General features: G+C 42.5%; 1 protein-coding gene across 2 annotated transcripts in view; it reads left to right on the plus strand.

The window, feature by feature from the left end:
* HTR4 (5-hydroxytryptamine receptor 4) overlaps window positions 1–27,286 on the plus strand; it is a 253,864-nt gene that overhangs the window by 114,246 nt on the left and 112,332 nt on the right. For both annotated transcript variants that reach the window (XM_090065166.1, XM_090065167.1), the window contains 2 exons: window positions 8,819–8,944; window positions 11,988–12,188. In XM_090065166.1, the coding sequence (XP_089921292.1) occupies window positions 8,819–8,944; window positions 11,988–12,188 (327 nt within the window). The remainder of the gene's footprint in view (window positions 1–8,818; window positions 8,945–11,987; window positions 12,189–27,286) is intronic.

The raw sequence follows: 27,286 nt of genomic DNA on the forward strand, positions 1-27,286 counted from the left end.
TTCCCAAGAGAGGGAGCACTGCAGACCACTGGTCTTCTGTACCTCCTCCTCTCAGCTGCACTGAGAACCCTTTTATCCCCTCTCTGAATGCATGGTGGATTCTGCAGCACTCGGACTTCAGCCTCATTTCAGCTAAGGGATTTATACATCCCAGCATGGTCACAAATGCCATCAGTTTCCCAGCAACATGCAAGCCTTGCTCATTCTTCAGGCTCTGAAGTAACGCCACAGAGACAGATCAACCAAACAACCAAAAACCAGGGGCTCCACTCAGATACTGCCAAGGCTTAATTTCTGCTGGCAGTGAAATGAGTGTAACGTGTATACTGCAGAATTCAGACATTTGCGGTAGATACGGTAGTGATGGGCACCATGTACATCTGATAAGCAACTTTGAAAAAAAAAAAAAAGCACTGAAAGAAGGCCAATGTGATACCCATCTTCAAGAAAGGGTGGAAAGTAGATCCCAGGAATTACAGGCCAGTCAGCTTGACCTCAATCCCCAGCTTGGTAAGATTCTCAAGAAAATTATCAAGGATAAGCTGGCTTCAGGGTAAGCTGGCTGAGGGCAACATCCTGAGGGGTAGCAAGCACGGGTCCCTGGTAGCCAGCACTTTGTCACGGGTAGGTCTTGCCTGACCAATCTCATCTCCTTCTATGACCAGGTGACGTATCACCTGGACAAGGGAGAAGAGATTGATGTCATATACCTGGACTTTAAAAAAGCCTTTGATCTGGTGTCCCATGACCTTCTCATGGAAAAATTGGCCAACTGTGACCTTGGCTACACCACAGCTGGGAAATTCGCTCTGTGGTCAGACCCAGAGAGTAGTGGTCGATGGTAGCAAGTCATTATGGCACTCCGTAACCAGTGGCATCCCCCAAGGCTCTGTCCTTAGACCAGTTCTCTTCAACATCTTTATCAGCAATGTGGACATTGGTGTCAAGTGCACTGGCTAAGTTCACTGATGACACTAAACTTTGGGGCAAAACGTCCACACCTGAGGACAGACTAGTGATCCAGGCTGACTTGGATAAGCTTAGTAAGTGGGTGGATGCAAACCTGCTGACATTCAATACTGATAAATATAAGGTACTCCACCTCAGAAAACCCCTCCCCGCAGCATACTTATAGGCTCGGCAGTGCTACGCTTGCCAGCACCACTGCTGAAAGAGGCTTGGGGGTCATAATTGACCACAAGATGAACATGAGCCACCAATGCGATGTTGCAGCTGGTAAAGCAAACAAAACCCTGGCTTGCATCTATAGATGCTTCTCAAGTAAATCTCAGGATGTCATCCTCCCACTGTATTTGGCCTTGGTGAGGCTGCAGCTGGAGTACTGCATCCAATTCTGGGCTTCGCAATTCAAGAAGGATGTGGAGAAGCTTGAGAGAGTCCAGAGGAGAGCCACACGCATGATCAGAGGGCAAGAGAATAGGCCCTATGAAGAGAGGCTGAGCGCCATGAGACTCTTAAGTCTGGAAAAGCGCAGGCTTGGGAGCGACCTGGTGGCTACCTGTAAGTACACAAGGGGTGTTCATCAGGATCTGGGAGAACATCTGTTCACCAGATTGCCCCAAGGAAAAACAAGGACTAACAGTCATAAACTCCTACAAGACCATTTTAGGCTGGACATAAGAAAAAATTTCTTTACTGTTTGAGCCCCCAAGACCTGTAATAGACTCCCTCCACATGTGGTGCAGGCACCTACTCCGAACTTATTCAAGAAACTCTTGGATGCTTAGCTTGCTGGGGTCCTTTGGCCCTAGTTGACTTCCTGCCCCTCAGGCAGGGGGCTGGACTTGATGATCTTTGAGGTCCCTTCCAGCCCTAACGTCCATGAAATCTAACTATGCATAGTTACAGCACTGTGTATACATTAAACCTTCATCATCATCATTACTGTGATAGCATGTACAGCCACTCTCGGGACGAAAAGGAATATCTTTTGGAGGTACTCAATATAATGTGACATTATATTGAATACCTCAGATGCAGGTGATGAGCAATGTTAGTCTATTATGAAGAGTCTATTCAGGCCGGCACAATTACAGCTTCCTAATCAAGGTGCCTTTGATCATGGCACCCCCATTGTTTCTGTTTGCTTTTAATCCTACTGTGTTCCCAGCAAGCAAACCTGTGGCTGAGAGACCTGCCTTTGAAGTTGTCTTTTGCTTTCCCTCTAATTTACATGGTGTCTTCCTCTGCTGATGAACATTATTGATGAGACCAAGGACCCCGACAAGCAGTTTTGCTCAACATACTTGAGTTTGGCAGATGCATAACCTTCCCCAGCTGTGCAGCAGCCATCTGCACAAGTATTGAGAACAGTGGGAAGAGAGAATTCTGTGCCTCTCCAAAAGAGGAAAATTACCTTGTTCTGCCTGGTTTTGTATCATTCATAACACAAAAGAACCAACTCATCTTGTCCATCTCCTAATTGCTTGTGTAGCAGTGCAGATTTGTCATCATTAATCAGCATTGCACTGATAACAATTTTAGCTACCATTGATCCAGTTTTGTGGCAGGAGGATGGATGGGATGACCTCTCAAGAACTCTTCCAGCCCTATTTGCTATGATTCTGTGATCATTAGCAGTATCTTATTTTCTTCAACTGACAGGGAAAAATGTATTTCTATGGTAATGAAAGATTTTAAATCAGATGTAGTGGAGATTGGGAGGGAGGGGGGAGGTGGAAGAGGAAGAAATTTTCTCATGCTGGCACCAAAATATCTCTTTACTATTACTGTTCATGGATGATTCACTTGCCAGATGACCCATAATGTCTGATGACTTGGGATTATGGAGCTAGGAGGAAGGAACAAGGAGTTTACCTGACCCCATCATCAGTTTTGTTATTAACACTTCCTTCTGCAGTTCCAGCGGATATAGTGGCCATGGATTGGCCATTGTCAAGTGCAGTATTTATCTGACTTCGAGAGCATCTACAGCACAACAAATAGCCAATTCTCCACCCAGGCTCAGGAATATCGCCTACAAATTCAAACACAAGGACAACGGACAAGAAGGAAGGAGGAGGGGGAAACGCAGGAAGGAGGCTGGGGAAGTGTTTATGGAGAAGGTCAGGCAAATTGCAACCACTGATTAAGACCATGTCAGGATAATTGCAAAGAGTTGAAAGCCTAAACACACTAATTTTAGCAGTTGCCCAAGAACTAATGACCCAAGGTAGCAACAAGCAAATCTGTGCAGAAACTGTGCAAAACTGACATTGTGCTACAGCAGAAGCTTGTCAACCTGTCTGAATGGAACAAAATCCTGCGTGGTGTTATAGGTTGCTCAAACACATGGAAGTGCTTCTCTAAGACTTAATTACCCCCGCTGAATTTCTGCTAAGCTCTGCAGACAAATCTTTCTAATTAAATGCAAGTTTCTTCAGCTGCTAAAAAAAGCCATCCTTGTCTTTGCTATTCTCTTCGCTGGAAAGAAGTTTTCATTTTGGGGGCCATAATTGGCAATATTTTCCTGATGAACCTAAGCCGTGGTTGTATTTGGCCCCCAAGTGTGATAGCTTGCTAGTCACTGCCGCTGGAGAAGGTTTCACTGACGTCAGCACCAGAGATCACTCCTTAGGGCAAAAGCCTGCAATATTTACACTTTTGCCATCTGTGTTGAAGTCATTAATAGTAATAAGAGGTACAGAGGCATTTTACCTGTGGGGTAGCCCATACCTGTATACCTGTCATCTCACCATAAGCTCCCAAAAATGTCATCTCCAAAGGGACTGAGGCCACCAGCTAGCAGGGAGCTTTGACAGAAAACCATAGAGATAACTGGGAAACAGGCAGTTTCTACTCAGTGTGAAACTATGAAGCCTGGAGCATGAAAACATGCAAATTTACACTGATAAAAACTTACACTGTCATGTTCTCTGAGAGTAAAAGCTGTGTATTTTGGATCAACACCTAAACATGAGATGGGCTTGATTTGGACACATCCCCATCTTTACACATGCTTTTGTACCTATCTTAACTGACTTCACAAAAGTATAAAAACTTTATGCCAGTCTGGGTGTCTTTCCTTCTCTTGCCTTTCTTTATTTGTGTAGCCCAGGCATGCACAGGGTAATGTATCCCCCTTCTCTGAGTTGAAGGGGCTTGTCAGCAGGCAGAGGTGATGTGGTAGGGAACTGTCAACCACACAGTTTCCCCTCAGTTCCCCATAGAGTCAGCCCAGGACCCAACTGCTTAACTATATACAGGTTTACTAATTAATAAAATAAAGTTATGCACATACACATATCTAAAGGTAAGTAATCACTTATTCAGTGATACAGGACTATATTATATATATGACTTATACCTCCTATAGAGTTTCAACCCACACAGGTAAGTAACGGATCTGGAGTCAGTAAGTATAAGCAAACAGGTAAATACAGCACATCAATGGGATAAACACAATTAACTATTTACAGTCCATGAAAAAACATTGTAATGTATGCAGTGAAAATCAAAGATGAAATACACTTGTGCTCATATAACTGTGAAACCTCAAATGACAAAATAAACAGTGCAAGTGACAAAATGTGGTGCCCACTCACCATTCCAGGTGTTGAAGGTGCTACTATGCTAGGGTCTCCCCATTCAATAAGGGGAAGCCTGGCTGCAGCTTTGCCAGGGGAAAATGGGATGATGCTCCAGGCCCCTCCAATCCCTCGTGGGCTGGGACAGTACCCCCTACTTCACAGGGGCCTGTTCTGGCTCCTGAGGGCTCCCTTCCTTGTGGGACACCCTTGTTCCCTACACTTACAACCCCCTGGTGATGTGGGGTTGTTCTGGCTTTGTGGAATGGGCACTTCCCCTGGCATGGTGGCTGGCCACTGCCTGGGGCTTTCTCCCATCCTGAGGCCTGCTCATGACCCTGTGCACTGACCCATGAACTGTTTGGCTCACTCCTTACGGCAGGGGTTGGAGGCCCGGGTTGTCTCATGTGACACTGGGGCTTGATCAGCACCTGGACCCACTGGGGGATGCTGCCATGTCGGCAGCCTGGCTGTATCCCAGGAGTTGGGGACCCGAGCCGCCTTGAAACAGCTCCCAGAGTCCTGGTCAGCATTTTGACCCTCCATGCAGCAATCTCTGCATCACGCTCCTTGGGTGTCTGCTGGGGTTGCAGACCTGAGCCGCCTTGAGTGGCTCCCAGGACCTGGGCTCCATGCACTGATCTATACACTGCTCCCTGGCCCCCTGCCAGGGGACGCAGACTTGGATTGCTGCAAGCGGCCCCAAGGTCTGAGCCCTGTGCACCACTTCATTCACCAATGGGGCTGAGGCATCAGTCCTGGCGAGGGGGGGTACTTCTGGGCGCTGCTTTGCCCACTAGGCAGCTCTTCCTCAGCTCTCCTTAGCCCCTTCTTCCTTCGTCGTCCCCCGCCATGTCTCTTGTGTGCTGGGCACACGGCTCCTTTTATTTGCTTCAGAGGCTCCACCCCCACCAAGTCTTGCCAGACCTGCGAAATGCAGGCTTCACTCAGGCCCGTGAGGCTCCTCACCCCCACTTATAGGCAGGGCAGGGTTGGCTCCGTTCAGCCCTTACCTGATTGGTGGATGGGCTCCACCAATCCAAAATGAAGATTTTCCAAGCCCAGGACATGCCAGGCTGATTCAGTAAGTCCACCACATTTGTAAATACTCCTACTCAGAAAACTTAGTCAATTTGGCCAGAGACAGAAGTCACACATAGACTGGTTTAAGTGGTGAGAAACTGCTTTGAACCTGTAACAGAACAGAAATTCAGTGCACATAAACCAGTTTCAAAGTGGCTGATTTAACAGATTGAGGTCAACTGGTTGATGGAAATTCTGTCCCAAACCCCTTTCTAGTTTAAGTTAAATGAGAGTCTCCCAGCATGCTCTGCAGCTCTGGTGTGGGTTGTGCTGTCTGCTGCAAAGAGCAGGTTTGGCCCCGCCCCTCTGCTTTGTAGCTAGATCGGGGCAAGGGAATGACCAGACACCAGCCCAGCATGGGCTTAAAATAGGAAGGGGTGTGGGACAGAATTTCTATCAACCAGTTTGACCTCAATCTGTTAAGTCTGATACTATGTTCAACCAGGTTTATCTTAAACCAGTTTCAGCCATTTTGAGGCTGCTTTATGTGCATTGAACTTCTGTTCTGTTACAGGTTTAACCTAGTTTCTGATTACTTACACTAGTGTATGTGTAATGTCTGTCCCTAGCCAAATTGACTTACGTTTTCTGATAGGAACGAGCCACTGCAGGCATGGGCCTGCATATCTGGAATCAAAAGTGAATGTCTATTCACATGCTCGCAGGTTCAGTCTAACCTGGAAAGACTGAATCAATTCAGTTCAGGGCTTTTTGAATGTCTGTACTTAGCCTTTATGATTAAAGATGCCCAGGTGGATTTGCTAATAAAAGCACTCAAAAATCAAAGAATTCCAAAATCCAGATTAAATTTATATGAGACAGAACACCCCAAGCATTGTTCACTAATGTGTCCATGACAGCAACGCACCCGTATCCTCGCTTCAAATAGGCAAAATGAGCACCTGGCATACAAAAGGTTCTGAAAAAAGTACACCATTTAAAAAATAAAGTTTAGAGTACCCATTTGATGACAACACAGGCTCAGTGATTAAAGTATTTCTCAATAACCAGTAGATTATATAACAGATACAATTATACTTAAAGGTAGTTAACTGTGTTAGTCTGAAGTCAGTCAGAAGGCAGATTAGATCTGCACTTTGTAGACTAACCAAATAAGGTATATATATCAAGCACACTTTCTTTTTTAACTTGGTATGATGCTGTGGAAGGACTACAGAAAGCAGAAGATAAGGAGAGAGAAATTAGAATGCAAAGGTCAAGGGAGGGGAGGGAGAGACAGAGAGAGAAATGGGAGGAAGAGGGCAGTGCTAACAGGGTAGTGCTAAGAGAAAAGTAAACAAGTAGCAAACCCAGAAGAACAAAGGGGGCCAGAAAAGCTAATCTATAAGATAAGAATCCATCATCCCTGTTTAAACCATACTTAACACAGTCCAATTTGTGGACAATTTCTAGTTCTGACATTCAGATTGGTTTCTACATTTTTTTTCGCTTGAGAAGAGCAGTTCTGTGGTTAGTGATGGTGTCCAGAGAGGTTGAAGTGTTCTGCCGCAGGCTTTGTATCTTTCTGCAGCTGATGTCAGATCAGTGTTCATTCATTTTATGCACAGAAATTATCCTGTATCTGGTGTAGGCAGCAGAAGGGTACTGTTTGTAGTTGATGGCATATATGACATTGGTAGAGTTGCAACTGAATGAACTTTGGAGACTGTACTCCTTTTTGTTATTAGGTCCAGTGATGATGTGGCCTCTATTAATGTGTGGACACAGCAGGCATTTGGGTCTTTTGCAAGGCCTTGGTGAGGATGGGAGTTTGTTTGTCTGTTGTTTGAGAGATGCTGTTTGAGCATGTATTGGCAAATTTAAAGGGAGCTTAAGGTTTTAGCTTTTGGCACAGTCTGGAAAGGAGGTAATTAGTTAATTTCCAAAATATGTTATTTGTTTAGTAGAAAAAGGAAATCAGAGAGGTATTTTAAAACAGGTATGGTTCAAACTAACTAACAGATTTTCTAATTATTTGAAAATTCTCACAAAATCTATTCTGTAATCTAGATTCTTGTTCTGTACATAGGAGAGGATACACTTTAAACCAAACATTGTGAAGAAGTTTACAAATGCTTGCATCTTATGAATAAACACACCCATCCACACATATTGGGGGTGGATGCCAAGCTTTCCACAAGTGGGTGGTGATTTTTTGTGTCATGTATGGTTAACTAACAAGGGACACCTTTCAAAGGAAGAACACCCAACAATTTCAAGTAAAACTACAGAAAGTTTATGTGGTTTTTGTTTTGCAGGCTTCAGAAAAAACTTTTTTTGAAAATATTATACCCAGTATATTTTTTTAAAAATTACAAATATTTGGAACTTTAAAATGTCAGCGTTCCTCATCTTATTCTATTTCTCTCTTTTCTTTTCTCTAGATTCCCCATCTCCCTCACTAAGTTAAAGAAAAGTGATGATGTTTAGAGTTAGGCAGAACAGGATCACCTTGCTCCTCTCTCAATTTTTTTTATCTCCGCTTTTGTCTTGCTTTATTTTGTACCTTTTCAAAAGGTTTGCCAGCTTTGGAAAAAGATCAAAAACTAGAAAAAGAAATCATCGTTCCTTCTATTATATTCAGTTAAGAAAGGAGGAGAAAAGGAAAAAAGCATTCTAAAAATATTAAAAAAAAAGTTTGATGGTAACCTTGAAAATGTTGAAAAAACCTGAATGTTTTCCAGTTTTGAAAGTTTACTGTTTACTACCTGCCCCAACCCAAATTAAAGTTTTCAGCCAGCTCCAATTAAAAGGACCTGAGTTTCAGAAAGTGACAACATGCTTCCTCTGATAATATGTCCTGTTTGGTGTCTCAAGTTCAAAATGTATAATTGACTCCTTATATATATGCCGATTTCTCTAGCTCCATGGACAACAAGAGCAGACATGAAGATTTACATATACATTTTTTTGCTGAAAAATACAGAAAACTGACATGTTTTATATCTTGTCCCAGAGCAAGAAATTCATTTTTCTCAAAAAAAAAAAAAAATCATCAAAGTGCAAAATTGAAGTTTTGGCACATATGTTCTCCCCCCCGAAAACTGGTATAGAGATGAATTTTAGAAGAAATGGTGCTTAGAGAGCATTATAATGTGCCTGATTTTTATTTGATGAAAGTTTGTAGCTGGAAATTCATTCATTTTCTTTCGTTCTGCTCTGATACACATTCTGTTTGTGGTTTCCAGTTCCAGTGAGAGGTTCAGCGTGGCAGAGAAGATTGCACTGCTCACTTTCATCTCAGCAGTCATACTCATGGCCATCCTGGGGAACTTGCTGGTGATGGTGGCTGTATGCAGAGACAGGCAGCTCAGGTGAGTCAGCACAAAATCTCAATCCTTTCCATTAGAACAAATGTTACAAAGTCAGGTGGGTTCTCCACCCCTCTCCCCCACATTTCTAAGAACACAAAGCACAATAAAAAACTTTATCCTTGCTTCTCTGCAACTGTTCAGGTCACAGCAAAGTCAAACTTCCATACTGTTCTCAATACGTCTGGATTTAGATTTAATACCACAGGAGCGTGATCATTTTATTATCCATTTTCTACATTTTTAGCTTTCCAGATGTCAAGAACAGATAAGTCACTTCGAAGAAAACCACACACAAGGGAGCTCTGGAGAAGCAGCGAGGCTTCTTCTTTTTCCAACTCCAATTTTCCTTTTAACAAAACATGTCAGAAAAATGTACAGGTCGGGCCCCAAGTCTGTCTATCACATTAAGCAGTTGCACTGACCTAGCCTAATTGTTGCTCTTCCCAGTGAAGGGCAGAAAGTGATTAGCAAGATTTCTCTCTCGCAGATCTCAGTGCTGACCTTGCATGCATCAGATGAGCTTAGGATGTAGAAGGAGGAATCACAATAGTTATAGTTCAAATGCTTCTTCAAGGGTTTTTTTTTTTTTGGTATAGTTATTTTCAGAAGAATCATCCTAAAATTTGAATCTTGCTCCTATGTAGATATTTTCTCAGTGATTTCTGGAAGGTTGTCCTCAATTTACAAGATATATTGCAACTGTCCAAGCACAATAAATTCATAATTTAACATGGTGCTTAGACAGGTGCTTAACTTTAAGCATGTGAACAGTCCCAGGACTGTACTAAGTGTATTCTTACCTTCAGGCACAAAAATATTCATTGGACTCCATACATAGTGCCTTGCTGACTGAGGGCTCATATTTCCTGTGGTCAGGACACAAATATGCTGGGTCAGCTTCATGATGAACAAACCAGCAGGTTCATACAATAGCTTTGCTGTAAGTGGCTTGAAAGTGCTGACAGCTACAAAAAAACCAACTAAGTATGGAAACTGAGGGTCTTACGTATTGCTACACCCCAAATTCAATTTGGGGCATAGCAAAGTTCAGAATGAAGGAGGGGTTCTTTAAATGTTGATTAATTTAAAAAACCTGACTAAGAAGCAAATCATCTTAAGTACTTGTTTAGTCTTAAGTGGCCATACCTAAAGTACCTAATTTCCTTAGTTATTCTAGAGTCCCTGGTAACTTGGCCTTATCTTGTCCTGTAGTGGTGCTTGCTGGGGTTCCTTAGAGCTCTGCCAGCGAGTCTAATTGTGACATGCAACCTTTTTAACAGTCTTTAAAAAAAAGGAGGGAAAAAATACTAACAATTCACCTACAAGTAATAAAAATTAGAGATTAAGTGTAGTTAAACCATTTTGATTTTCTAGTAATTTAGGATACAGTAAAAAACAATATACAAAATCAAAAGGAATACAAGTTACATGTCTGGACTTTACATCTCGTTAGCATGGGCCTACCTAATTTGTGAGAGCTGCCCACTGATTTCATGTGCAGAATGAGGGGCCCAGCAGTCGTTTTGCAGGCAGAGAGTAGAGGGTCTCCCACACTCTGGCCGAGGGGCCCTAGCAGTCCTGCCCCCTGCCGCTGATTGCCTGTGAAGGCTGCCTGCCCCTCGCTACTGATGGGCCAAGAGCTGTCTGTCATGTAGCTCTGCCCCCACCTCCGATTATTGGAAAGGGGTGGCGCCACATGACAGGCAGCCATACAGCCCATCATCAGTGAGGGCTGGGGACAGCAACTATCTTGCCGGCAGCCCTTTGTGTGGGCATCCCCCCTTCCCTCTTCCCTACCCAGGCAGGCTGTTGCAATGCCCGGAGAACTGCTGGCTCCCTCTGTGGGGCCAGAATTTTATATTCTATCAGCCCTCACCGCCATGGATTTCATGGGCTTTGCCTGGATTTCATGGAATCTGTGAAATTGCAAATTCAGTAGGTCCCTGCTCATTAGATTAGTAATTTATAGGCTGTATCAGAGAGAGAGAGAGAGACGGTCAGTGGTTGGGACAGATTAGCTGAGCATTTTCCATTCCAGAATTATAGCTGGGGGACTTGCTGATTAGCAGTTTGCTTTTTGACTGCCAGTTTCTAAGAGCTCACATCCTGATACTGGTACATCAGCATTTAATAATTATTTAATTTAATAAGCATTTAAAATTGCACTGGATGCCTTGAGAAAAGTCTGACTTGTTGCATAAATAATCTCTTTTCTGTCCTTCCTTAAATTCTCCTGGAATGGCTATTATCTTTCTTTCTGAGAGAGATTCAAGTCTTCATTGGCTGGTAGTCCAAACATTCAGCATCATTATTACAGAGGCTTTTACTGGATAAACTCTTACCCTTCCCCTGAAAGTCCAAGATTTGTATGCTGTTACCTTATTGTAACTGGCACCTACTTTATCAGCCATTCACAAATGGTGCAGGGTTTCCACACAACCACAAACTCCTTGGCAGAACCTGCTCTCCTTAGGAAATCATAGTGCAGCAAGATGAGGAAAAGAAAAGGTTGTATCTAAGATACTGTAGTCTTAGAAGGCAAAGGCTGGCTGGCTTTCATTTTTTGTAAGTGCTTAAGGAGTGGACGGAGACAACGCCAGGCCTGATGCTTTTATTGATGTTGTAAAGGGGGACACAACAATGGAAAAGGCTACAGAGTACAAAGAAAACAACAACAAATTATGGTGATTTATTTTATTAGAAAGTGCCAAAAATCCACTGAGCTTAAAAGAGTTATCTGTCAGTGTTTGGAAAGGGCAGTGTTTGGTAAATGGTATGTGTGTGCATGCCTGGTTGTATCTTCATGAGCAGAAGTACCTCCATAGTTATATAGCAAACACAGCAAATATTTCTTCCCCAAAACAAAATAAAAATAACTAAAATGGATTATTTAGAATGAGAAGTAAATTAGAGAGGATGTTTTAGGATTAGAGGACAGTTTAGACATACCCTTTAGAGAACAGATTTCTCCACACATGGGGTATCCTACTTTGAGATTGTACCAGTGAGCTTTTCATATTGCTTTTCATATTATGTCTTGTAGGAGAATCAAGACCAACTATTTTATTGTCTCACTTGCCTTCGCGGACCTGCTGGTTTCAGTGCTGGTGATGCCATTTGGAGCTATTGAACTGGTTGAGAATAACTGGAATTATGGAGAGATGTTCTGCCTGGTTCGAACATCTCTAGATGTCCTCCTCACTACAGCATCAATCCTTCACCTCTGCTGTATTTCATTAGACAGGTATGAACACAAAGATATGTAAAGGCAAATGCTCTGATCATCTGTTTCTTCAGTCACATGCCATATCATTAAGTTTGTAGAGAAAGTGGCATATCAAAGGAGTTCATCTCAGCTGGAAGGTATACACGAACATGCTACGTGATGTATAGCAGGGCAGCTGATAACCTTTAGCTGGTAACAGAACACAATGACACTTCAGCACTGCAGTGAGGTGTGGAAAAATGCAAATTATATTGGTCAGATGTATGAACTAGATCCTCACTCACATGATGCAAACAGTTTCATTGACTTCATCAGCTGAATTTGGCTCAGTGTCTCTCAAGAGCCCTGGGTCTATGCATTTTTAAAAAGAAAGAGATACTTGTAGTCTGTATTGTAGAAGTATTGGTATGGGGGGAAGGAGAGGATGGGGGAGGCTGAGCAGTGCCTGCCTTTGCCCCACTCCCTCCTTTACCACAGGGGCCTCACAAAGCAAAGGTACACAGAATTATTATCTGGCTTTATATCTGCAATAGTGTTCCCTTGACATGTGTTTAAAGTACAATCAGAACTTCTTTTTCTAATATTTTCAGCCATAAAGCTGCATTAAAATGGTTCTATGACTGACTACAACATTGTGGGAAGGAAAAAAACGACACAACAAAATGTCTATAATGCTTGCTGTTCCAAAGCATCACTGTTCACTTTCACATTTCACCCTTAGTGAATAATGTGTAGGGATAGTTAAACAAATTCAGATTTTTGTGGGTGAAATAAAATTTCAACACTTGTAACGTTTGCCTTTCCTATGAAAAAAAGAGAAATAAAAATTCAAATAATTTTACTGAAAGCCAAACATTTTCTACAAAAAGAAGTTTTAATTTTTGTTACCAGTTTTTCATTGCAACAACAGACATTTTCAACTTTTTAGAATTTTGTATTCTTGTTTGGCAAGCCATTTTTATTGGAAAAAAATGTTTAGATGAAAAAATTGACTAGCTGTATTTATAAAGCAATATTTAAATTTTCCAATCTTGGTTTCAAGGAAGGAAGAACTGTGTTAATTTATTATTGGTACAAATAATAATGATGATGACAAGTAATGCTTATAACATGTCTTTCATCCAAAGGTGAAGATCAAGCTTTGCAAGATAATAAAATTGTGAATTCTGTTCATGTTGCACACTAGTTATTTAACAGTACACAGAAACCATATGCAACAGTTCAGCATTGCAAGTGAAAAGTAATACTGTATCTAACTGAATCAAGGGGGACATTTGGATAATCTAAATATATTTCCTGCCACCTTGCAGTTCTGGCTGGCTGGCTTGTGAATGGGAAGCTTGTTGCCTCAGGAAGGCTTGCAGGTTTCCATCCTCATCTGATTAACAATCAAGTAGATATTAGGCATGGAGCTCTGGAAATTGAAATGATAAAGATTTGCCAAGGTAGCCAGTTAAATCCTCCAGCCTTATATTTAACACAGTGGAGTCATACAGATTGGAGAACATGGAAAGCATTCTGCTAGCCCCAGAAAACTCAGTGACAATCCCCAGTGAAAATGGCTCTTTCTTTTTGTTCATCCCTCTGAAGCTCTTGCATCCACTTTACATCTGTTGCACTGTAGTTTCCACTTTCTTTGTAGGCCTTCTCAAACGCCATGAAATTGTCTAGGTTTTAAAGCCAATGAGGAAAGTGCTGAGACTCCTTGAGCAACAAGCAGAGTTTTTGTTTCTCACCAGCAGCGCAAGAGCAGCTGTGTTTAAGTCACTGTTGGGTCAGTTGCTGCCAAGATGTGCTGCTAGATGCTAATATTTTAGTGACACAGATCATGTAGTCATCACAGTTTTATATGGAGAGATGGTCTTGTAAACAAGTTCAAGGCTCAATAAAACATTATTGCTGAACGACGCACCAGACATCAGGTTAAAAAGCAACTGCCATTAGCTGCTAAGGACTTGCGTCTATGAAAAAAAGACCAAGTTCAATTCAATTTTACATTAAACAGTCATTGTAGAATCACATTTGAAAGTAGGAGAGAGGTAGGCTTTCTATCCCACTCTATCCTCCAGCTGAATGCTCTAACCTAGAAAACCACACTCCCCATTGTGAGCTCTCTCTCTCTTTCCATCTCCCCCCAAATAGTTTTCTGCACAGTGGGTGGGTGGAAAGACCCAATCCAGAATAGACTGTAACCTATTGGTTAGCATGCTGTCCTGTGAGCTTGGAAAGGGAAACTTGAATATCTTTAAGTAGGAAAAAGAAATGAATCAGAGTCTCCTGCATCTTGGACAAGTGCTCTCAGCCCTAGGTTTTACACACATGGAGACCTGTTGGCCTTGCCACCACCCCCTTCTCCTCTCACCTCTTGAAGAACAATATCAGATGCCACTTCATCTTGTTGGAAACCCAGTCCTGCCAGTGCATGTTAGGTATGTCCTATCAAAGCTGAGCAGAAGTTTCAGATATGAAGGGAATATCAGTCACTAACAGCAGCAGAGAGTCAGGGATTGGCAGCAGCTGAGCATAGAACTGTAGTTGTGGGTTTACACATCTAAATTCTGTGCAAGTCCTACTTTATGTGCCTGAGTGCTCTGGGGAAAATTATGGGATGGACGAAAACAGTGGGGACCAGCTAAGTAAACTACCTGACTTAGGGCCTGATTTTGCAAGGTAGTGGCGGCAGCCATCAGTTTCCCAGCGGGATTCTAGGCCACTCAGCAGTTCACATGTTTGAGCTGTATGGCAGTATCATCTCACGTAAAATATCAGCAGGAAAAGATGTAAGGAAACAGCCATGGGCTTCTATGGTAAAATTATCCTGTTTTTTCATATTGCATTTACTGCAGGTTTTAAACTAGATGCACCCTGGTTTAAAAGACCCAAATTCACCTCTATCAGGTGCAGAATTGACAGAAATAAACTGTTTGGGATCCCTTGGAATCTGCAGATTTCAGCTGGATGATAGCCACACTGGAAGGGCCAAAGTAAAAGCATTAAAAACGCCTCTAATCTTGTGCTTATGAACTCCCTGACAGCTATAAACTGTTTTAAACAGCAGAGCTCCAAGAGAGATCCTGTAATATATAACATTAGACTAAACAGCAGTCTAATTGTTTGAGAAGAACCAGAAGGCAATGGAAAACTAAAGGAGCTATGAGTGTGCTGAAATTCTGTCCAGGGTCAAGACTGTGGATGTAGAGCTGCTATGACTCAAACAGATCACTGCTCTCTTTTCCTTTTTGCTATTGTCAGGTATGTCATTGCCAGAGATTGCTGCTGGGAGAAGTCACTCTCTTGCTCTCCATATACTTGCTGTTCTTTGCTCTGAAATTAGAGGAACGTGAAAAGGAATAAGCTGTCTAGGCTAACTTGAATACAGCCTGACACTGGTAATCATCACAGCATTTATCTGCTGCTCAGTGCCTTCATGCCAAGAGAATGAGGTGTCTGCGGCACTTGTTATACGTCTGATCTGTATTTCATGTAATTTGCTGGCGTTATGATTTTCTTGATTCCCTTGTCAAAATGGCTTTCAGAAGTGCTTTTAAAAGCAGTGACCGCTACAGACAATATCATTATCACAGCATTAGCAAAAGCAGCCCTGTGAGAGGCTGTTCTTCTATAAAGGCACCTGAATTTGCAATAGCAACTTTTCTTTGTTTATTCTCTTAGTCTCTCTCTCATGTATCTCTCTCCCTCCCTCTAGATCATGTTATGGAATTTTACTGGAGTTCCTACCTTGTCTAAATTCCATGAGAAATCCTGGGTCAATGCAATCAGTAGGAGTTTAGGCACAGAAACCAAAGAAACCAGCAAATAATGTAACAATACATTATTTATCCCTGAGCAAGTGGACACAAACTTTGCTTACCCCCAGGGCACGTCATCTGAGATAAACAAAGGGACAGTTCTGGCTAATGAGGAATGAAGAATCCCAGTCAACTAGCTGTTTCCAAACTTATTTATCAATAAGTTGGTCAAGTTTGTAGAGAAACCAGCCTGAATCATTTGTATTGCAAAAATCTGGAGTCCACGAATCACAGATATCAGGCTCACTAAGGACAACATCATTTACTTTAGTGAGTAGCATAAGGTGTGTGTGTGCCTCACCCCTGTGAGAAGATGTGTCAGAATTGTTTCATAGATTTCATAGACATTAGGGCTGGAAGGGACCTCGGGAGATCATCGAGTCCAGCCCCCTGCCCAAAGGGCAGGAAGTCAGCTGGGGTCATAGGATCCCAGCAAGATAAGCATCCAATTTACTCTTGAAGGTGTTCAATGTAGGTGTTTGAACCACCTCCGCTGGCAGACTGTTCCAGACCTTGGGGGCTCGGACAGTAAAGAAATTCTTCCTTATGTCCAGCCTGAAATGGTCTTGCAGGAGTTTGTGACTGTTCGACCTCGTCATCACTTGGGGCGCTCCGGTGAACAGACATTCCCCCAGATCCTGGTGGTCACCCCTGATAAACTTATAGGTGGCCATCAGGTCACCCCTGAGCCTGCGCTTTTCCAGGCTAAAGAGTCCCATGGCTCTCAGCTTGTCATCGTAAGATCTGTTTTCCTGACCTCTGATCATGCGCGTGGCTCTCCTCTGGACTCTCTCAAGCTTCTCCACATCCTTTTTGAATTGTGGAGCCCAAAACTGGACGCAGTACTCCAGCTGCGGCCTCACTAAGGCCGAGTACAAGGGGAGAATGACGTCCCGGGATTTGCTCGAGAAGCATCTATGGATGCACGCCAGCATTTTGGTTGCTTTACTAGCCGCAGCATCGCATTGCAGGCTCATGTTCATCTTGTGGTCAATGATGACCCCCAAGTCTCTTTCTTCTGTAGTGCTAACCAACGTAGCACTGCCGAGCCTATAAGGATGCTGCAGGTTTTTCCTCCCAAGGTGGAGAACCTTGCACTTATCGGTGTTAAACACCATGAGGTTCCCGTCTGCCCATTTGCTGAGCTTGTCCAGGTCAGCCTGGATCACCCGCCTATCTTCTGGCGTGGATGCTTTGCTCCAAAGTTTGGTGTCATCGGCGAACTTGGCCAGTCCACTCCTGACTCCAATGTCCACATCGTTAATGAAGATGTTGAACAGTATGGGACCCAGGACAGAGCCTTGAGGGACCCCACTGGTCACAGGGCACCATGATGAGTGACTGCCATCAATCACAACCCTCTGGGTCCGACCACGAAGCCAATTTCCCAGCCAGCGGATCGTGGTGGAGCCAAGGCCACAACTGGCCAGTTTGGCCAAGAGGTGATCATGGGATACCAGATCAAAAGCTTTTTTGAAGTCAAGATATATGACATCAATCTCTTCTCCCTTGTCCAGGTGATAGGTCACCTGGTCATAGAAGGAAATGAGATTGGTCAAACAAGACCTACCCGCAACAAACCCGTGCTGGCTATCCCTTAGAATGTTAGCCTGGGCCAGTCCCTCAAGGATGGCCTCCTTAATAAACTTTTCTAAGATCTTCCCCAGGATAGAAGTCAGGCTAATGGGCCTGTAGTTAGCCGGATCCATTCTCCTCCCTTTCTTGAAGATCGGCACCACATTGGCCTTCTTCCAGTCTTCGGGCACTACACCAGAGCGCCAGGAGTTTTCAAAGATCCGTGCCAGGGGCTGGGCTATGACGCTCGCCAGCTCCTTGAGTACCCTGGGGTGCAGATTGTGAGGGCCGGCTGACTTGAAGGTATCCAGCTTCTCAAGGTGTTCCTTCACGAGGTCAGCATTGATGGAGGGTAGGGGATCCCCCTCACCCAGATTGCCCTGTCCCATAGCAGGCATGGGCATCCCGTGTGACTGATGAAAGACTGACGCAAAGTACCTATTTAATAGGTTGGCTTTTTCCTGGGCGTCAGTTGTCAGTTGCCCCATCTGGTTTAGCAGGGGTCCAACATTGCCCTTGCTTTTCCTCCGGCTCCCCACATATCTGAAAAAGGACTTTTTGTTGTCCTTGATGCCTGAAGCTAGTTGGAGTTCAGTTGCAGCCTTGGCTTTCCTGGTTTCGTCCCTGCAGGACCGGACCAGTGCAGAATAATCCTCCTTGGAGGCGAATCCCGTCCTCCATCCTTTGTAGGCTTTCCTTTTTAGCCGCAGGAGGTCCACTAGGTCCCTGGAGAGCCAGGAAGGCTGCTGTGCCTTCTTGGTGCCTTTCCTCCGTGTTGGAATAGATTTAGCTTGTGCACTGAGGATCGCTTCCTTGAGAAGCAACCACTCTTCTTGAACTCCCAACTCCCTGGGGTCATGGTCCCTGAGGGCCTGACCGACTAGCCTCTTGAGCTTATCAAAGTTGGCTTTTCTGAAGTCAAGGACTTCTGTGTTGCTGACTGACTTGCCAGCTTTACGGCGGATGGTGAAGGTGATCAGCTCGTGGTCGCTGCCACCCAACTTCCCATCAATCACTAGGTCGCCGATTAGGTCGTCCCCCGTAGCCAGTACCAGGTCAAGCAGCACTTTGCCTCTCGTTGGCCCATAGACTTCTTGAGTCAGGTTGATGCATGTCAGAAGGCATTGGATGTTAGAGTCCCTTCCCAAAGCCATAAAGATGTGACAGCATCCTCTTTTGGTCAGGTATTTGCCTCTACTGCAATGCTGGTGAGTTTTGCTGAAGTGCCACAAATGAAAATGTTATGGAACTGGATCAGTGAAAGCCCTTTTTCAGTCTTCTCTAGTGATTATAACTACAAATCTTGTTTTGTGTCTTTATCTCTTTAGACATGAGTGATAGAGGCTGGGTTTTCGTATTACATTTATTATATCGGTTTAACAAAGTAGCAAATATTTTTTCCACATTTAGGATGCTGCAGTAATTTAACACTAGACTGGACAAAGCATCTGACAGGTCGGTCTAGAGAACAATCTGACCCTGGCTGGCCGACAAAATGGAATGACTGTGTGAAGGCCCTTTCTGTTTCTAATAACTTCTATATTCATTGGTGTTCAAGAAAGTGCATCAAGAGACTCTGCTCCTTAACTACCTACCGTTATTTATACAGTATTTGTCTGCTCATGTAGACTTAGCTACATGATATAGAAACCTTTGATATACTTAGGGCTGTGCAAAATTTCATCAGCTGTTTCGTTTCAACACTGTTTTGACTCCTTTTGAGCTTGAAACAGTGAAACTGAAACTAAATGAAGGGCTTCAAAACAGCCTCAAAACAAAACAAGGGCAGTCAAAATGTTTTGAAACATTTTGAGTTTCAAAGCAGCCAGCCAGGTGGTGGGATACTGGAGAACCAGGCTGTGATTGGGCTGGGGAAGGGAATTCAGCCCAGCTCAGTTCCCCAGCCTGATCGCAGCGCTGGGGAGGGGAACTGAGCCGGGCTGAGTTCTCTTCCTCAGCCTGATTGAAATGTTGAAACAGCGTCAAAGCAGTGAAACTGTTATGACAAAATGGAATGGAACAGTGGTTTCCAAACGAAACAAAACTCAAAATGAAGCACTGTTCCATTGAAACAGATGTTGAAGCGGAAATATGTTGCTGTTTCACACAGCCCTATTAATTAGCTACTGCACCCTAATACCAGTGCATGTGTAGATGGTGATGCTTTACTGCACAGCTAATTAGTTTACTCTGCAGTAAAGTGTACTTGTAGATGTACCCAGTGGGAGTTTGAACTAGGAATTGGTGAGAACACTGAGATTAATGGATCCATTATTCATTTGACAAATTGGTGGCTACAAAATACTTTTCAGTCTGCAATTTCTCTGTCTTTGACTTTGTCACAGTCTTGTTAGAACTATCCTGAAGAAAGTATTCCTTCTTGAAATGTAATTTCAACCTGTGGTTTGATCTATGAGACCCTCAAGAAAGGCAAGATGAAGTTTCAACTTTGCTTCACTGGAGGTGAAAGATAAAAAGCCTAGTGCTCATACAAATTTTAACAGAAACCACTGAAAGGATAGTCTAAAATCCACCAGTTCCACCACATTTTCTGACATCTTTTCCTTTTTAACCATTACAATGAACTCAAGGTATCATTTTGGCACTGTTCTGTACTAGATAAAAGACATACACCCTACAGAATATTGTAATTGTAATTAATGACTGTACAGAACCAGCCTTCTGTAATCCAAACAACTCGTACACACTTAATGTGTTTCATTAGAGAAAGGATCTAGGAGGCTAGCAAAATTACCCGATTTCTAACTGCAGTGTGAATGTTTTCACACAGAACTCAGCCTTCAGACTTTAAGGAATATTTCCAACGCCCTTGTGTAAACATTATGACTTGAAAAGGCATCCAAGTAGTTTGACTTTTGCAGCATTGTACAGGCATTTCAATCTGTCCTTCAGTTTGCTCAAAATGCGCAACTCTGATGCTGTTAGAACGGTGTTCTTTTTCTTTGATCCCTCATCAGTGAGTCTCCAGACTTGCATTTTAAAGTTTCTTGCCAACAACTTTGGACATTCGTGGATCTTTTTTTCTCCCAAGAGAATCTTGAAACCTGAAACCATGTTAAAAAAGCTGCTGGTAGATATGGTGCTAGTGATGGAAGGCACTTAGCAGATAACAGCTATTATGTAAGTTTCTGGGGTGCTGTCTAGGGCAGTATGGATCAGCCTATCTGGCCACTCTTTATCACAAGTATTTCAGCAGTCCTGACAGCTGGGTTCTGCATGAGCACAGACTATGTCTTGGCATCTCACTGTTTTCTTTTAGGAATCACTTGACAGGAAAACTTGCCTCTCAATATTTTTTCTAGGTTTTGCCATTCTGTTCATTCAGACTTTACTGGAATATTTTTTCTGCACAGTGTTTTCTGTATGATTCATACATCCCCTCCCCTCTGTTTATTTCTGGCCATACATCTACATGTGTATTTAGGAAATAGTACAGTTAATCTAATTCTCAGAATCCTCTTCGGAAACTCTTCATGGTCATCATATCAAGAAAGGGCAGAAAGCCCTGCTTTGCAAAACCTTTATTTGATAATCTCTCAGAATTATTTTCATTACCATCTCTGAGAAATACTCAGTCCTTAACACCCAAAGGAATTTGGCAGGATCTTCAGGTAGAGAAGCTGTGCAAACAGATGGACTGACCTTAGCAACAAGGAACAAAGAGCAGAGAGATGTAGAGATGGGCTGCATCCACACAAATATTGAGGCATCCTGTGCCCCAGCCAGTGACTCCCTGTACCTCAAGATGGGCAAGCTGCTCCCCTGTCTCTGCATGCCTCAGTGCGGGGATGATGCACTGTCTCTACTTGCCACTCCCCAGCTGGGTGGCAAATTTTGCCCCCACACTGTAAATTAGCAGTGCCACGCACAGTTTAACGTGCAACATGTGCAGTTTGTGGCATCACAAGTTGCATGTGCCTGCACTTCTGGCCATGGAAATATTCATGTAACTGTCTCAGAACAGATTTTTCGTAAAAGATTGTCAGTGTTCAGTGAATCTAGGCGTTACTGTCACTGAGCTCTACTTTTTCAGCCTCTCTTTAATACTACAGTGCTTGGGAGAAAGTTAGAGCTGAATATTTGCTTAATATATTTATTGTAATGTGTTGCGTGTGCCAATTTGATTTAAGTGCCTGGGAAATAAAAATAAATGCAGCACTTAAAAACAGACCAGTGAAACATTATAAGCTCTTTCCAACGCATTTAACTCAGCAGCATCACAGTTTGCTCCTTCTGTTGAGGTTTATGATCCATTTCCTTTTCAAACTCAAGTTCTGTGTATCAGCAGAACCAGATGAGAAGAGAGTTCCAGAGTTGAGGACCCCCAAATGAAGATCTTTCCCCAGAAGCTGCCTCTTCTTAAAATCTAGGATTTAAAAAAATTCTACCTTAGGGACATAGTTGCCCTTTTATCACAAAAGAGGAATGTCTACATGAGACGCTGACTGCACAGTAGCCTGATACTACTGCGCAGTAGCGTCACGTGGCAAAAATCATGCTGATATGCTGTGGTGCCGCAGTATTAGGCTACTGTGCAGTAGCATCACTTAAAAGGCATCTGCCAGTGCTACTGCGCATAACTCCAGTTACTGCACATTTATTTAGTACTTGCAGAAGCAAGTACTAAATAAATGTGCAGTAGCCACTGCACACTAGTGTGTCATGTAGACACAACCAAGAGGAAGCAGCCAGAATTCAAACATATTATGGCTTTATAAAAGTTGAAACCAGCAGCTTCAATTGTCTTGAAAACTGATTTGGAAGTAGAGAGATCAGTTGAGGTTTCCACAAAGGAAAAACTTTAAGCAGTTGGGTCACTGCTTATTGTTCTTTCAGAATGGTTGGAGGTAGTAGCCATCTGGAGTAGCCTCTGCAAGATGGTCACTAGCCTAGTCTGAAGATGACAATGCCAGCAGGTTGCTCAGTGCCCTAAGTCTTGTCTGAGCTGTGCCTCAGACATTAGCATCTGGATGAAGGTTTAGCTGACTGTCAGGCACTGGGTATTTAGTTTGGCTGTGCTGAGGAAAACATTTGGAGGTTTGCTGTTTAGGAGAGAGCACAGCAGACGTGTGTGTGTGTGTGTGTGTGTGTGTACGTACACACGTACTGAGCTAATATGCATGTACTAGAAACACATCACGTAAGACAGTCTAAATAATTGTTGACACAAGCAGATTTATCTGAGGAATGTTGTAACAAGAAAATGACAGATGCTCATTGTGCCACTTACAAACATTAATTAGCATTAATATAATGTTCAAACACTAAATTAACACAATTCCTGGAGGGGATGATGTTTTGGAGCCTTAAGATTCAACGTGTCCTACCTGAAATCAGTATTATTTTATGAAATTTCTTTAGAAGAAGAACCTTCATGCTAGGTAGATTATTAGGCCTTTGGGAATATAGATACATAGCCATTCATATAGAAACAGCTAGAAGAGTTACCCAGTCCAAGTCCCTACTCTTGTAAACACCCCAAAATGACATTTCTTTCATACACTACTTACTTTATCTTTACATCATCGGCACTTGGGAAAACTGAAGTGCAAACAGGTCAAGTTACCTGCCCAAGAACCAAAGGGACATGGCTACGGCAGAGCTGAGATTAGAACTCCAGAGCTCCTTGTATCCCTCCCACTAGACAATAATAATGAGCTGAATAAGCTGTGGTGCTTGTTTCCTTCTCAAAGACAATTAGAATATGGCTTAAACTAAATATTGTGACATTTGTTAATTATCTGGTTTCTGACTGCTTGTAGGGGTGTTGTTGGACTGAGTGGTTGGGTTTTAAACCTGTGTGGAAAGGTAATGGTAACCTTTTAGAAGGAGAGAGAGAAAGGAGCAAAGTAGACTAAAACAATACCTTTTACATGGGGTGGCAGACACACGTATGTAATACTAGAAGTGTCCTGTACCACCATTCAGCTCTGTACTGCACTTCTATAGGAAAACTAATGCAATAGTTGCAGAATTCAAAGGCTGAAAGTATTAAGAAAAATAACAGAGCAGATGGTCATGGCACAGCCTGAGGGAAGCAATGTCCTTTGCTAATCTTTACAAAACCCCTAGAAATATGGTAATTTATTTGACCATTGTTGCTGCCAATTCCTTCCTCACCTCCAAAGAGATTATGATGGTGTCTTCTGTCTCTGTTTGGCAGCATACATTTGTTTCTGTTACTAGCTAAATTTATTGAGCTTTGATTAACTGTTCTCTTTAGCATATTTCCTCGGTGTAAATATCTTGACAACAGAAGGCCTTATTTTTCTAATGACATTTTCTGTTTTGTTAGATGAAATCATTGTAGGACATTTTGCGCCTTGACCTGGAACGCATAATGTGTTTGTTGGAGAGGCTGGGGGCAGAAAATTGTTTATCTTGCAGAACAAAGAAAAAGGAGGAGAGGTTATGTCAAAGGTGGAAGAATCCAATTGTTTGGAGACCAAATTCTGATCTTGCTAAGCCACCTGAAGTCAGTAATACTTTGATTTTACACTTGCAAAAATAACTCTAAACTCTGACCTTGTTAGTCAGAGCTCTGCTCAAAACTTTGTCTACTCCAGATTTTTATTGAAGGGGCAATACAAATGCTTTTCTGGGGAATAAAACAAAAGATCTAAATGCAAACAAAATCATATTAATTAACTATGTTATCACATAACTTGTGACCGTCAAAGAAAAAATTCAGTTTTCTATATGACCTCATAAAACAATGCAGTTAATACACGGAATTTCCTAGGAGTTTAGCCCTTAAGGTTGGAGGAGTGTTGACAGGAGGATTAGCCCGTGTTTTGCTTTGTCTTGATTTGTTACTCTGGTTGAACATGATGTTCGTTTGGATAATGTGGACATAAATTATTCTTACACTGACAGTACAAAGCCAATCTGAGCAGTCAGTACGGACACTCAAGGATTCCCAGCCCTATAACATAACCTGCTTGCATGCATCATGCTGTATTCTAGCTCAGTAAAAGACCAAGGAATAGTAACAGACTTCCTCCCTCTCTACAAGAAGCTACCAGTACTTCTTTGCTCAAATAGCTTAGGTGGATTTTATTTTTACTGATCTAACTAGAAATTCCTTATATTGTCTGTAGCCTGTTTTGGTTCTGAGTTTCATAAAATAAGAGACACGGATATAAGTATTATATATGCATATAATAACACATCAGATAAACACTCACAGGACCACAGTGCCAAGCAGAGGCAGGCCCCATTTATCAGCTTGTTGTACTTAAGGGTATGTTTCTATTGCCCAAGGCAGTACAATATATCCCTGACCTAGCTCACATACTGAAAGCAGTATATCCATGTTAGCACAGAGTTCTGCTAACTCAGGCACTGCATTGTAGACATACTGCAAAAACGTTCCCCACATCATAGTATCGATAGGATGAGTGCTCAAGCAAAATCATACTAGAAACTCCGGTGATATTTTAAATGTGGCCTCTACAGGCAAATTAATCAGCATTAATTATGGATATGATACTAATGCCCAGAGCTTCACAGTGTGTATTGCTGAATGAGCCCAGAATAGAGATGGTCACTGCCCGAAGAGGGGCCCATTCCCACTCTAGGCCATATCTCCCACTTCTGTCACCTACAGTACCCTGAGCTAGCCTATATGCCAATCTACTGTGGACTTTTCAACCCGTTTACTTTCCTTCCTTACTTTTCAGAGCCTAGAAGGAGAAGGTATGTTTGCAAGATTTAAGGCTCTTATCTTTGGAAAGCTGACTTTAGGCAGTTGCCTTTTTTTCTTTTGGCTTTGCTGAATTCTGGATATGTGAAATCTCTTCTATCTAGCAGAAATGTTGGTAACATATATTGGTAACTTGTAATGTGTCTTCATGGTACGGTCTTGAGCTAGCAGAGAAGCTCAGGCATTCTAGAGCAACAGTATATGAAGAGAAACGTAGACACTACAGACTCCACCTTGCGACTCCCCTGTGCCCTCTCCTCAGACCTGGCTGGTTTAATGTTAAACAAGATGCGGATGATGCTGGAATGTGACCTAGAGTGTTTTGCATGCAGAGTGTCAAGGGATGTTAGCCACAAAGGTATTGTTGATGGGTGACATTACACACTTTATCATACATTTATATCTGCTTCCTGGCTTCCCATGTTTGTAAAACTCTTTGTTAAGGCTTGGTGGTGAGCCAGGAAAATATGAGTCCTGAAGGAAGGAACAGGGAATACTGGATTTTCAACATTTTCTTTATATGGTCTATCTTATATTTCACTTGACGTGCTCACCTAGCCATGGCAGCACCCATTAGTGGGATATAGGATTATGGAGGAACTTACCATACAGAATCACACCAGTGGTCCAGCTAGGTCATGATTCTTTTGTTTTTGACAGCAGCCACCAACCAGAGCCAGATGCTTCAAAGGAAGATGCAAAAAGCCACATAATTAACAAGTATCCAACAACCTGCCTGTGGGGAAATTTTCTCTTAGGTTTTTCCTCAGTTCCTTCCTAGGTTCCTAGTTATTTGCAGAGGCCTTGGAAACATAGTTTACTTATACCTCTGACACATTTTTATAGTCTTGGTACATTATCTGTCAGCAACCTTCCACCACTAGAGAGAGGTCTTTCTTTAATGATTAAGTGATAATGCAAGGGGACCTGGCATAAAATGAGATTGACTTTAAGCAAATGTATCACCCATTGTGTCTGTGAAAGTGAACCCATGTTCACTAAAACTAAATGTGTCTACTCCTTCTATGGTTTTGAATTGCTGTCTGACCTTTTTCAGGTCACAAACTTTCTGAAGCCAGGGACTTAAGTGGTGTTATGTCAAGGATGGACGTGTTCTTTTCTGCCTCAATATGCCTGTCTATATGTGTAATGCTTTATTCATGTATATATCAATGAGATTCACATATAGTCTCAAATGAAAGATGGGAGGGGAAGGTAAAGTATAATAATAATTTAAAGTTTAAAGCTTTTCTACTGAAAAAGTGGTTTGCTTATTTGCCCTATAGCTTATGCCAAAGTTACTGGTCCCTAAAGCAAAAAGGGGGCTGCTTTCTACAGTGGATGGTTATAAAGTCAGCATTTTCACAGAAATACTAATCCCAACAGCAGGTCTTGGATAGTCAGAGTAAGTTTAAACTAATTTCACCGGGCAAAATTATGTTATGATTTTTATTCATATTGTCCATTTTTACCAAATATATGCTAATTCTTTAAGAGCAAAGACAGGCAGTTCCTATGTTAAAAGGAAGAACTTGTTTGGAATAAGATGACACTTATTTCATTGACTTTTTTTAAAATCAGAATTGTCAGCAGTGTTAAAATTGGAATGATTTTTATTGAAGTGGGTCAGTAGCTGTTTGAAAGCCCAAATTAATGCATATGCCAAATCCTCACCTGGTGTGAATCACTGTAGTTCCACTGACTTCTGTTAAGATATGTTAACTGATATCAGCTGAAGTTCTGGCACATTTAGCATGAGTTCTGTAGTGCCTACATGTTTGTCTAGCGCCTGGCCCATGCGGTAGGCTTCCTGTCCGAGACCATCACTTTTGGGGCTTGACAGGAGGGTTCAGTGAAACAGTAAGTTGTTCCTCCAGCTAGCCCTGCAGAATCAGGATGGAATGAACTGCATCATTCTTGGTCTCATATATGATCAGCGACATCGCCACCTGTGTTTTGTCTGCACAACCTTTATTATGGATGATGATAATGCTGATGAAGAGGAG

This window comes from Crocodylus siamensis, chromosome 10, assembly GCF_052110815.1.
Source record: "Crocodylus siamensis isolate JL-2025a chromosome 10, ASM5211081v1, whole genome shotgun sequence".
Taxonomy (NCBI): Eukaryota; Metazoa; Chordata; order Crocodylia; family Crocodylidae; genus Crocodylus; species Crocodylus siamensis.